Below are 14065 nucleotides of genomic sequence, written 5' to 3'. Positions count from 1 at the left end.
AGGATCTTCTCAAATGAGTTAGCTCTTTGCATCAGGTGGCCAAAGTATTGGAGTTTCAGCTTCAACATCAGTCCTTCCAATGAACACCCAGGACTGATCTCCTTTAGGATGGACTGGTTGGATCTCCTTGCAGTCCAAGGGACTCTTAACAGTCTTCTCTAACACCATAGTCCAAAAGCATCAATTCTTCTGTGCTCAGCTGTCTTTATAGTCCAACTCTCACATCCATACATGACTACTGGAAAAACCATAGCCCTGACTAGATGGGCCTTTGTTGACAAAATAATGTCTCTGCTTTTCAATATACTGTCTAGGTTGGTCATAACTTTCCTTCCAAGGAGTAAGCATCTTTTAATTTCATGGCTGCAATCACCATCTGTAGTGATTTTGGAGCCCCAAAAAATAAAGTCAGCCACTGTTTCCCCATCTATTTCCCAGGGAGTGATGAGACCAGATGCCATGATCTTAGTTTTCTGAATGTTGAGCTTTAAGCCAACTTTTTCACTCTCTTCTTTCACTTTCATCAAGAGGTTCTTTAGTTCTTCTTCACTTTCTGCCATAAGGGTGGTGTCATCTGCATCTCTGAGGTTATTGATATTTCTCCTGGCAATCTTGATTCCAGCTTGTGCTTCCTCCAGCCCAGCATTTCTCATGATGTACTCTGCATAGAAGTTAAATAAGCAGGGTGACAATATACAGCCTTGACGTACTCCTTTTCCTATTTGGAACCAGTCTGTTGTTTCATGTCCAGTTCTAACTGTTGCTTCCTGATCTGCATACAGATTTCTCAGGAGGCAGGTCAGGTGGTCTGGTATTCCCATCTCCTTCAGAATTTTCCACAGTTTATTGTGATCCACACAGGCAAAGGCTTTGGCATAGTTAATAAAGCAGAAATAGATGTTTTTCTGGAACTCTCTTGCTTTTTCGATGATCCAGAGGATGTTGGCAATTTGATCTCTGGTTCCTCTGCCTTTTCTAAAACCAGCTTGAACATCTGGAAGTTCTTAGTTCACGTATTGCTGAGCCCTGGCTTGGAGAATTTCGAGCATTTCTTTACTAGTGTGTGAGATGAGTGTAACTGTGTGGTAGTTTGAGCATTCTTTGGCATTGCCTTTCCTTGGGATTGGAATGAAAACTGACCTTTTCCAGTCCTGTGGCCACTGCTGAGTTTTCCAAATTTGCTGGCATATTGAGTGCAGCACGTTCACAGCATCATCTTTTAGGATTTGAAATGGCTCAACTGGAATTCCATCACCTCCACTAGCTTTCTTCGTAGTGATGCTTCCTAAGGCCCACTTGATTCACATTCCAGGATATCTGGCTCTAGGTGAGTGATCAGACCATCGTGATAATCTGGGTTGTGAAGATCTTTTTTGTACAGTTCTTCTGTGTATTCTTGCCACCTGTTCTTAATATCTTCTGCTTCTGTTAGGTCCATACCATTTCTGTCCTTTATCGAGCCCATCTTTGCATGAAATGTTCCCTTGGTATCTCTAATTTTCTTGGCGAGATCTCTAGTCTTTCCCATTCTGTTGTTTTCCTCTATTTCTTTGCACTGATCACTGAGGAAGGCTTTCTTATCTCTCCTTGCTATTCTTTGAAACTCTGCATTCAAATGGGTATATCTTTCCTTTTCTCCTTTGCCTTTTGCTTCTCTTCTTTTCATAGCTATTTGTAAGGCCTCCTCAGACAGCCATTTTGCTTTTTTGCATTTCTTTTTCTTGGGGATGGTCTTGATTCCTTTCTCCTGTACAATGTCACAAACCTCTATCCATAGTTCATCAGGCACTCTGTCTATCAGATCTAGTTCCTTAAGTCTATTTCTCACTTCCAGTGTATAGTCATAAGGGATTTAATTTAGGTCATACCTGAATGGTCTAGTGGTTTTCCCTACTTTCTTCAATTTAAGTCTGAATTTGGCAATAAGGAGTTCATGATCTGAACAAGATCATGAACATCTTTTTATGTGTAGCCATATATTTTTTTATTCTGACAAATGCCTGTTTGTGTAATTTTCTCACTTTCCTTTTGTTTACAGAAATTCTTTAAATACTCTCTGTACTGACTCTTTATCAGTTGTGTGTATTACAAGATCTTATCCCAGCTTGGAACTTGTCTTTTCACTTATTTTAAGATGTTCTGATGAACAAAAGTTGTTGCTTTTATCTCAGGTAAAGTTATCAATATATTATTGTGTGGTTGGTGCATTTTTTGGTCTTCTTTAAGAAATACTTCCCCACCCCAAGATCTAATAGATATCTGTTCATATTCTATACTAAGAGTAATGAAGTTGTTTTTGACATTTAAGTCCATAATCTAGCTGCACTGACTTTTAAATATAGTGATAAAGGGTTCTACTTTCATTTTTCTCCATACAGGTGACCACTTTCTTCCTGCTCCATTTACTGCCTAGTTCCTTCTTTCCCCACTGATTGGAGAAAGCAGCTCTTTCATGTAATGAAGTTCCATACATGAATTAACTCTACCAGGCTCTCTATTTTATTCCACTGAACAGTTCATTTGTTTCCCCACTCTTTGTGAAGTGCTGCAAGCTTCATAATAAACCCTCATATCAGTAGGAAAAATCACCTTCCTGCTCTTCTTCAGAAATGAGATGGCTACTGCTGGCCCTTTAGTCTAACATTTTAATTTTGCAAGAACTGATAACTCTACAGTATTGCCTTCCTATTCATGAACATGGTATCTCTCCATTTATTTAGGTCTTCTTAAATGTCTCAGTGTTTTATAGTTTTTCCTATAAAGATCTTAGACTTCTTTTGTTAAGATTTACTAAGTCCTTCATATTCTCTGATGATACTGTTATAAATGTTTTCCTTTCATTTAATTATATTTTCTAGTTGTTTGTTGCTGGTACACAGAAATGCAATTGATTTTTGTGTATTAACTTTATATCTAACCATTTGTTAAACATTCCTGTTATTTATAATTCATCTGAGGATTTCTTAGGATTTTCTATCACTCACAAAAAGTGACAGTATTATATCCTTTGTTCCAATTTTTGTGCCTCTCATTTCTTTTTCTTGTCTTATTGGTTCTTAGATATAATGTTTTCAAATGTCAGTCCTCAGAATTCCAAGATTCTGAAGATGCTTCAGGGGTCCTGCAAATATTTGCCCACTTTTAAAAGTTTATGAAGTTTTAAAATTCAGCTTGATCTTGGTATTGAAACCCTATTAGTTCACTCTCCTTGTTCTTCCTGGTATTTTGCTTTTTCTTCCCCATTTTATATTCCTTTTCTCACACTGAAACTGACCTCTGTCATATCTTTTTTCACTCTTCATTCTCAGTATCCAGAGGACTAGAGAGTCCATGTTCTCCACAGAGAACTACAGGCAAACTCAGAAACTTTTACTGTCTTATGAAAATGCTTTTTTAACTACCAGAATGCCACATTGCTCATGCGGCACTGATAAGTAACCAAATTTAACTATCTCCTCCAGAAAATAAACTATCTGTATCAAACTATGAATGAGAAAACAACACTGGAAAGACTAATTCTTTGACGCTGGAGATACAACTGAGTTGCATACCTACCTGGAATTTTAGACAACTATATTTATACCAATAAAACCAATAAAAAACCAACATTTATACTCTACTTTTCGTTAGAAATGGGCACTTAATGAACATACCTGCTACCACTCATTACATAACCTGAACATTCAAATGATGCAATTTCTTCACTTGTCAAGCCAATTTCACCTCTTCGTGGGATACGTTTTCCAGCTTTTACATATTCAGCCATAGCTGCACCTTCACCGGGTAACAGAGCATGGCCATAGCTACAAAGTAATATAGAATTAAGAAAGGGTTCATTATAAAAGAAAGCACAAAAATCATTTCTCTCAGAAAACAGTAGGAATAACAGTTACTGGGCAGCATGCTGGGAAGCCTAATGTAAATTACCTTAATTTAATTAGGGAACACTGCACTGTGACCTATATTACTAACCCAGAAATGCAGAGATACTTTGGAAGAATAAAAGGACTGATGTTAGTGAGCATATATTCATGGTTTACAATTATGGATCAATTTTCCCTACAGCTGTTGTCTTTATTGCTTCTGCCTCCAGTGAATTCCTTTTCCCTTTAAATACAAAGCAGAGAAATAATATATCTCAAATTAACATATTTTTAAAACTTACGGCCAATAATAATGCTATACAGTAACAGTTCTCTATTAACTTTCATTCAAGGGGACTTTGAAAACTACCATCCTGGGACTTCCCTGGTGGTCCAGTAGCTAAGACTCCATGTTCCCAGTGCAGGGGGCCTGGGTTTGATCCCTGGTCAGGGAACTAAACCCCAAATCCCACAACTAAGACCTAGTACACTTGAAGAAAAAAATTTTAAAACAAAAAACAAAAACTACCACCCCTTCATTCAATTCACTAAATTCTTCATATCTATTAAACTCAAAGCTTGTAATATACAGTAAAAATAATCTCTGTTCTTGTGGAATTTATACATTAATAAGGATATAACACTAATACAATGTAGAATATATATTACAATGCACAAAAGAAAATGCTGTGAGTACTGAAGAATTAAAGAGGGGTAGGAATCACACCTACCTATAGAGGGAAGGTATTGGGAATCAGCACATGCCCCTCCTTTTGAAAAGGGCTTTGAGAAATGTTAAGGATTTTAACAGGAAGGAATTGGGGTTAACGAAGAAACCAGGACTGGGAAAAGAAGGGAAGGCATGTTGGAGGAAGAAGGTGAAAGTGCACAGAAACTTTGGGTCTAAATAAGGGAGTAGTGAAAGATATACTTGGAAGAGTAAGTTAGGACCACACTTTTGGGAAGGCACTTCAGAGATTATAAACATGCTCCTACTTACTTTAGAGGTTTATCATCTTGAGAGGCAAGTGTTTTGGGAGCCTCTGGGCCAATCAAATCTGAGGGCTCTTCAGGCTCTGCAGGAAAGATATTCAGAAACATATTCACATTTTGACTAATCAGTTAATTCAGTGTTTTATCTGTTCTGAAGTCAAACTCTATCAGAAGAACCTACTTGATCGATCCTTCCAGGGATTCTCCAGAAACTCTTCTTGGGACTCTTTAGAACTTGAGTCACTGGAATCTTTTCTGCTCTTCTTAGACTTCTTTTTCTTATATTTCTTCCTGCATTGATTATAATTTGATATAAATTGATTTAATATTCCCAGGTTAAAGGGCATCTTACTTTTTCAAGGCAGCGAAAGACTGATTGAAATGATTTGGATGCTCAGCTTATTCAAATGTGTTAGAGAAGAATTTGTATTAAAAAATTTAACTTATTTATTTCACCATAAGCTGGCTCAGACAGTAAAGAATCTGCCTGCAATGCAGGAGACCCAGGTTCGATTCCTGGGTTGGGACAATCCCCTGGAGAAGGGAATGGCAACCCAATCCAGTAGACTTGCCTGGAGAATTCCATGGACAGAGGAGCCTGGTGAGCTACAGTCCATGTGGTCGCAAAGAGTCAGATAAGACTGAGCAACAAACACTTTCACTTTCAAGGGAACAATAAAACATAGTTCTCATGTTGTAGAAAGATAGCAGAAATAAAGCAGTTTAAGAAAACAGCTCTTATCAATTTGAACATCAGTAATTTTCAGTATAATGGATTAAAAAACATCATATATGTTTGAATCCTTGGGCTCATGATGATAAAAACCTCAAAAAACCTCAACTCATTATTTTGAAAACTCATAAAACAAGTAAGCAATTATTCCACCCTTCCTAAACTTCAGGGTAACCAAATAGTTAATGAGGGTAGGCTTCTCATATAGAATTATTTTACCTAATAAATGAAGAATCATTTTGCAATCCCTAATGAAGTAAGGGACCTCAACAAAGACTATTGATACAGGTTAATATGACAAAAAGAGATGCCCAGATATTATCTGCCTCCTGCTGGAATTACACAGTACTACTTATGAAGTATTCCTACCAAAAACTCAAATCTGAACCTTATCAAGTGTCTAGACCTAACTATCTATCAATCTACAGGAAATATAAAGGACAGAAAGCATGTTAAAAGGATACCGTAAGAATACAACCAGCAAAATCCACACTGTAGGAAACTCTCCAGGGCAAATGATATTGTTTCCTCTACAACTAAACTGCAGGAACAAAAAGGGAAGGGAAAGCTATCTATTTAAAAAGATGGAAAAGACCTACCAACCAATCACAATTCATGTACATTGTTTAGATTCTAATTTGAGGAAACTATTTGAAAAACTGCTGAGACCTGAATGAAGAATTATTATTAAATATTTTATGTGGATTAATAGTACTGTACTTTTTTTTTTTTTTTAAGAATGCCTATCTTTTAGAGAAACTTGCAGTTTTATGGATGAAATGATATCTGGGACTGGTTTCAAAGTAACAGTGGGGGTGGACAGCAGAGACTGTCAATAAGTTGATAATTGTTCAAGCTGAGTGATAGTTAATAGAAGTCCATTATACTATTTTATACAATTGTACATATTTTTGAAATTTTCCATAATAAAAATTAAAGAAAAAACTGACGATCTGTGTTTCTTCTTCTTTTCCTTTTTCTTGGCTTTCTTTGCTCTCCTTTTTGTATCTTCATCTGCAAATTAAAGCATATTATAATTAAAAAATTTTTAACTCTAAAACCTTAATACTTCTGAGTAGATAAATACCTTATAACTCTTCTATTTGTTGTTACAGAGGATTTAATTCATTCAAACATTTATTCTTAGGAAATGTGCAAGGAATGAGGGACATAGAAATTAAAGTTGCACTAAGCATTTGGTTCTATAGGGTATTATTATTAACTTGATTGCATGAGATAATAGTATTGTGATTAGATAGGAAAATGTCCTTATTGTTTAAAGATGTACACAAAGATATTTAGGGTGGCAGTGTGATATTTTAATTTACCTTGAATATCTCAACAACAAAAAAATCCATATTTGAAGCAAACATGTCAAAATGCTAACAGATGGTACACCTGAGTGACGAGCACTGTATATGGCATTAATGACACTACTCCCTTCACTTTTCTGGATGTTTGAGTGTCTTCATGATGTGTGTGTTTGGGGGGATGATTTCCAGGAGCTCAGTCTAGTGGAGGAGACAGAGGGAAGGGGGTCAGTAGAATCCGAGTGACAGGGAAGTGGGGGGCGGTGTTCTGGGCGCACAGAGGAGTCTCACCATCAGGCTGGTTTGGAGAGGGTGGGTGAGGAATGGTTGACCGTGAAAAGGTGACTCTTAAGCTAGTTCTTCCTAAAGTCAGTTTTATTACAAGAGTAATGCACGTCCATCCATGCAGCCAGTAGGCCAAGCCACATGCAAGGAGAGACTGGACTGTAGGCAGCCGGACTCTGTACCACATGGCAGAGTCAGGAGAAAGGACGTGCAATATGAGGAGATAAAGTCACTCTCAGGCCACAGAGGACGCTGCAGGAGAGTGACAGAGTACCTGTGATGAGAAATCCACAGAAATGTGTCCCCAGAGGAGGCACCCTCTGTCAATCACCAGCCATGGGAGGGTGCCAAAAGACGGCTTTGTTGTGATGCAGCCCCACAGGAAGTGTCTTCTAGAAATCAACTGCTGGCCTGAAGGGTCCCCTATGTTATGCCTCTGAAAATCACACAAAGCTGACTGCTGAGTGTGAGAATCTCACAAAAGAGATGCTCCACTGGGATGATGCAGCCCCCTATGGCCTGGTTTGGCACCACATGTCTCAAAGACTGACCCCAACTTGGTTCGGTGCCACACGCCTTGTGCAGCTACACACAACCACTCTGGAGTCACACCGCTTAGCTCCGAATCCCAACTGTGTGACCTTGGGTATGAGCAGACTTATAATCTGCTCGGGTCCTCTGTCTCCCCAACTCTAAGATGTGTCTGACAGTGACTGTGTGGATTAAACAGCAATAATGCCTATCAGGCACTTAGCAGGGTGCCCGACACAAAGTCAGTGCATGTTCAAAACTCTGGGTTATTATTATTTTAAAGAACCTTTTTCTAGCAAAAGCTTTGGACTTCCTTGGCGGTCCAGTGGTTAAGAATCTGCCTGCCAATGCAGGGGGAAAAGGTTCAATCCCTGGTCCGGGAAAATCCCACGTGCTAGGGAACACAACTAAGTCCATGCGCCACAACCACTGAGCCTGCACACTCTAGAGCCTGAGCCCCACAACAAGAGAAGCCGCTGCAATGAGAAGCGTGTGCATCGCAATGAACAATAGCCTCCACTTGCCACAACTAGAGAAAGCCCCCACGGAGGAACGAAGATCCAGCACAGCCAAAAATAAATAAAAGTAAAATAAACTTTAAGAAGTAAAACTAGTTTTGAAGCAAGGCGGGCAGAATGATATTGGCTTTCTTACCACTGGAGTCTGTGTCAGAATCAGAGTCGCTGTCACTATCATCAGAATACTTCTTGTGTTTTCTTTTAGATGATTTTTTCTTCCTCCTTTTCTTGGATCTTTCTTTTGAATGACTAGACTTCTTCTTCTTCTTCTTTTCTTCTACATAAAAAACAAATAAAATTACTTCTAAAGAAGTATTTCTTTTTAAATTTTTTTAAAAACTTATTTTGTACTGGGGTATAGCTGACTGACAATGCTGTGACAGTTTCAGGTGACAGTGAAGGGACTCAGCCATACATATACAAGCATCAGAAGTATTTCTGAGTATCGATTTTTATTGTATTTGAAATACTGAAAAGGAAATGATGACAGGCAATTTGAGTAAAAGTAAAGTCTAATGTTCAACTATTTATAAATGTATTTAAAAAAATTTCTCAATAAAAAAGCTCTCAATTAAAAAAATACCTTCTGAAGTAGAAGCTGAACTGGTGCTTTTCTTTGGCTCTTCATCCTCTACTGGTGTATGTTCATCAGAGCTGAATTTTAAAAAAATGGTAATAAGAATCAGAAGAGTGTTAAAGGCAACCTACTGAGTGTTGTTGTTCAGTCACTCAGTTGTGTCTGACTCTTTGCAACCCCAGGGACTGCAGCATGGACTGAATGAGAGACACCATTTGCAAATCATATCCGAGAAGAGATTAATATTAAAAAAAGAAAAACCCAAAACCCAAAAAATAATGTGATTTTACAAATAGGCAGAGGATCTAAACAGACATTTTTTCAAAGAAAACACACAGATGGCCAATAGGTAATAAAGAGATGTTCAACATCATTAATCATTGGGGAAATGCAAATCAAAACCACAATGAGATATCACTTCACACTTGTTTGGATGAATACTATCAAAAAGACAAAAGATAACAACTGTTGCTGAGGATATGGAAAAGAGGGAACACTTACACTCTGTTAGTGAGAATATAAAATGGTACAGCTATTATAGATTCCAGAATGGAGGTTCTTCAATAAATTAAAAATTGAACTTCATATCACCTAACAATCTCATTTCTGGATATGTATCTGACGGAACTAAAATCAATATCTCAAAGAGATACCTGGACTCTCATGCTCACTGCAGCATTACTTACAATAGCCAAAATGTTAAAACAACCAAATATCCATGAATGTATGAATGGATAAAGGAACTATGAGAAACACACACGCATACCCCACAGCAGAATATTATTTATCTTTAAAAAAGAATGAAGCTTGCCATTTTCAACAACATGGACAGCCTGTGAGGGCATTTGCTAAATGAAATGTCAAACAGAGAAAGATAACACATGATCTCACTTATATGTGAAATCTAAAAAATGAAAAACCACCACACCACAGATACAGAGAACGAATGATGGTTGCCAGAGCGCAGAAGGTGGGGGCAGGGCATGGGTAAAACACATGGTGGGGATCCAGAAGTACAAACTTCCAGTTATAAAAGAAGTAAGCCATGGGGATGTGATGCACAGCACGGCGACTGCAGTTCATAATGCTGTATTGCATATCTGACAGTTGGTAAGAAAGTAAATCTTAGAAGTTCCCATCACAAGAAAAAACTTTTTATAACTATACATGGTGATGGATGCTAACTAGACTTACTATGGTGATCATTTTGCAATATATACAAATATTGAATCATCATGTTATAACATGCCTGAAACTAATATTGTATGTCAAATATATCTCAAAAAATTATAGGGGGTGGGAAAAAATTACAATTTTTTAAGAAGAAAAAAGAACTTTCAGATAATAATGCTTTATCACCCTGTCGCAAATTACAGGTTTACCTGTCAAGCACCTTGTCTCAACTCTAAAGAAAACACAGAAATAGAGCAAAGGGTAGATGCAACTTCTGAATGGCACCAAAGAGAGAAAAGCCGCAGTCCATAGGGTCGCAAAGAGTTGGACATGACTGAACAACAACACAGAGGAAAAAAAAAAATAAGGAAAAGGAAAAAGCATTAGGCCTTTAATAATACTGAATACAGGAAACTAAACAGACTCAGTATATTCATTTTTAAAAACTTTTTGTAATGTTAATGTCTGACATTTAATCAGTTACTGGATTGAGAAAAAATAATTCAAAATAATATAAATGTGTTTGTTTCAACACTGAACCCTTTTATGAATAAGAAATTAGCATCCCATGAATTACAATTTAAAGAGAACAATTAGCATGCTAAAATCCACTAGGAGCATGTTTTAATCCTAAGGTATGTTTAATGTTTTTAAAACTCAAGGCACAGAATAGCATAAATCACAAGAAAGAGGGAAAAAAAGAGCTATAGTTAAGGTTCTTCACTTAACAAAAATTTTGACCATAGACTCTGGATTTAAACAAATGTTGCATTTAAAAAAAAATATATATATATATATTTAAATTTTATTTTTATTAATTGAAGGATAATTGCTTTACAATATTGTGTTGGTTTCTGCCATATAAAAGATGCATTTTTTAATCACTTACTCTGGTTCTGGATTCTTTGGAGAAAGTCCCCACACTTCAGGAGCTCCCAATTCTCCAATCCTCTCTCTCTCACTTAGTCTCCTAGAAGAGATAGGCAGGTAAACTGTTTCCTAAATGTATTATAAGATTCAAAGGGGTCTACTTAAGTCCTGTTTTCCCTCTACATTTTAAACTTTAAACTAATAATAACTTGGTTTAAACTCAAGAACTTCCCTGCCAGTCCAGTGGTTAAGACACTGTGCTACCACTGCAGGTGATACAGATTTGATCCCAGGTTCAGGTACTAAGATCCTGCATGCCACAAGAGGTGGACAAATTTTTTTTTTAAAGTAAACTCAACATTAGGATCTAACTCAATATTAGGATCTAATGTTCTGATGTATCTGATGTTCTACCAAATAGTACAAACTACAGACAGCCCGATAGGCCTGGCCAAGATTCAGCCTGGGAGGCTGTCCAGTGTGTCATTTCCAGTACATGCATCACACAGCTCCCAACTGCTCATTTCATCTTCTGCAATATGTGACAAAAATGGTCTTACATTTGGAAATAACTTCATTTGTTTATGTATCCTTATGAAAGTAAAGAGAATTCTCTACTTCTGACAAGGTCAAACCTTCGTTTTCAAAAAGTCAGGAATTAATGAAGAAAATAAAAATGAAGCATTAGAAGTAGAAAATAAAGGGACCTCTGAAAGTAAAAGAAAAGTTTTGACAAAACTTTACTTAATGAGATATAGTGTTTGTTTTCTGTTTTTCCCCTAATTATTTTTTTCAAAAAGGAGTAAATTCTCTATCCTTGGAAGACAAAATTATTTTATGTTTGTGATTTCTTCTCTTAATTTTTGATATTCCTTATAAACACACAAACAATACACAACAAAAACTAAGGTTTACTTCTTTAAACGTCAGCTGCTGTGACTCCACTTGTTTAAAAAAAGAACCTTACTGAAGAAATAAAATCCTTTTTGATTTTTTAAAACAAATTATTTTTTTCTTCCTTATTCAGGGGAAAAGGTACAATTGTGCAGAGTTAGACTCAGGTTTCCTACCTGAAGTAACATAAAATCTAATAGAGGACATACTTATAGCTAAACTTTGAATACATACATACAGGATGAAGAATGCTTGACAGGCTAAAAAGACCAAACAGTAAAGTTCTTATCCCTCCTGCCACCCAACTTCGTGGATACTTTAAAATTATTTATCCTCTAAATGTACAAATGCAAATTTCATCCAAGGAATTCTGACATCTATTGGTGAGGAATGTCTAGTATGGAAACTGGATGCTTTTTGATGGACACAGCCTGGGGGTAACTTTCTGGAAATTTTAATTTGGAGAAGTCAGTCTCCAATCTATCTTAGGACTGTTTTTACTGTTTCTGTTCCCATGCACAAAATACTAACAGCTAACACTTAAGGGCAATTTATTGTGTTCCAGGCACTAAATCATTACATCTCTAAAAAGCTTTTGTACTAATTTTTCCCTTTTACATGGTGAAGAAATCAAACTAAGAGAGGTTAAGTAACTTGCCCAAGGTCACACAAGTATTAAGTAACAAAGGAGGGCTTCAGACTCAGGCAGTCTGATTCTGGAGCCTGTCCTCTTAATTACTAGACTTTAGTGCTTCCCACTTTTGGAAGAAAAAGATTCAAGCTATCTCCCAATTGTTGAAACCTTAACCTGCCCCTCAATGCCTGCTACACTTTTTAATTTCTTGTACTTTTAAACACATACAGTATGATCAGTACAGTGTCTGACACACAATTTAACACTCAATAAGCATTAGATATTAAGAATTACAAAGCACATAACTGCTATAAATGAAGTGTAACCTTTAAAAATAGTGAATCACTATATTATTGTACACCAGTTACTTAAAAACACTGTATATCTACTATACTTCGATTTTTTTAAGTAAAAAAATTAAAGCTTACAAAACAGTAATTATAATTCTTTTCCTTTCTCCTTATTCATTTTCCTCTCCAATACTCACTGTCATTAAACGAGATCTGATGTCAATCTGACCTCATTTTTCATGGTCAAGATTGAGACCGCTTAAGATCTTTCTCAATGTAGTCCAATCTTATAGTTTAGCAGATCATTTTTTCCTACATTTAGTCAAACATCTTGTTTCAGAGGTTCTCCTCCCCTCCAATTTAAACCTTGTATCTCAACCTTTCCCAAGTCACTACAAAACAACTCCACTCACTTATCCTATTGTCTCAAACCTGTTTGATCATTCAACAAGCAATGGCTGCGCACCTACAAAGTGCTCCGCACTGTAAATTTTGTGATCAATAACCTGGGCTCTTCCAAGGGCTCAGTCTACTGGGGAATGAAAACGTGATCACTAATGACAACGACACAACCAAGTAAATGCTGTAATTCCCGCAGGTCCGAGGCTCTTGACCATGCCCGCAACAAGCCAGGAGGCTGGAAGGGGTAGCGGGAAGGAGACCAAGGCATTAGATGAAGGGGCCGAAGGATGAGCGAAAAACCTAACGATGGAAAGGGATGAATAAGGCGTCATCGTGGGTGGACTGAAGGAAGGGATGAAAACGCGCGCCAAGTCAGGGAGAGAGAGCGAAATGCGAATAGTCGGGTGCGGAATGAACGATAAATCGGACTCTAAAGGCTGGTGGGCTTGCGAAAGAAAGTGCGTTCGTCTCACTCACTTCTGCCGCAAGCTCTCCTCCCTCTCCTTGTCCAGGAGGCTAGGCCACGGCTTGTCGCTCCCGTAGGGGCGTGAGTAGCCGCCATAATAGGCGGACGAGGAGGCAGAAGCGAAAGGGGCGCCGCGCGGTGCGGAGGGCCGCTCTCGAGAGCGTGACCGCGAGCGCGAACGGTAGGACTGGTTTCGGGAGCCTTGGCTGGGGCCACTCAGCTGATGGCTGAGGCCATTCCGGTCCCCGGACCGAGAGCAAGAGCGCGAGCGCGAGCGGCGGCCGCGCGGGGAGCGAGAGGATTTGCTAGGCTTAGGGCTCTTCGAAGAACTGCGACGCTTCCCCCCGGAGCTCGAGGCCTCCCACTCCGGGCTGCGGGAGCCAGACACCGGAGCCATCGCTATTGCTGGGTCCCTGAATCCGTGGGTGAAGGGGGCGCTCGCGCGAGCCCGGAAAAATTCTCCGTTGCCTTGGCTCCCAGGACCGGCAGGCTTATCACCGCCAGAACCCGAGGAAACCTTAGAAAC

The 14065-nt window shown here is 38.3% G+C and overlaps 1 protein-coding gene across 1 annotated transcript in view; it reads right to left on the bottom strand.

The window, feature by feature from the left end:
• Window positions 1-14065, bottom strand: part of NKAP (NFKB activating protein) — a 19043-nt gene extending 4978 nt beyond the window's left edge. The window contains exons 1-8 of the mRNA XM_086389774.1: window positions 13551-14065; window positions 10873-10953; window positions 8817-8887; window positions 8370-8510; window positions 6540-6603; window positions 5038-5147; window positions 4864-4939; window positions 3654-3803 (exon numbers count right to left, since the gene is read on the bottom strand). Of these exons, the coding sequence (XP_086245900.1) occupies window positions 3654-3803; window positions 4864-4939; window positions 5038-5147; window positions 6540-6603; window positions 8370-8510; window positions 8817-8887; window positions 10873-10953; window positions 13551-13936 (1079 nt within the window). The 5' untranslated portion in view covers window positions 13937-14065. The remainder of the gene's footprint in view (window positions 1-3653; window positions 3804-4863; window positions 4940-5037; window positions 5148-6539; window positions 6604-8369; window positions 8511-8816; window positions 8888-10872; window positions 10954-13550) is intronic.

Source organism: Bos grunniens, chromosome X, assembly GCF_055505025.1.
Source record: "Bos grunniens cultivar Pamir isolate PY7600 chromosome X, Bosgru_T2T1.0, whole genome shotgun sequence".
In the NCBI taxonomy this organism is placed as follows: domain Eukaryota; kingdom Metazoa; phylum Chordata; class Mammalia; order Artiodactyla; family Bovidae; genus Bos; species Bos grunniens.
The sequence above is the reverse complement of the archived record's forward strand: the minus strand, read 5'-3'. Positions and strand labels throughout refer to the sequence as shown.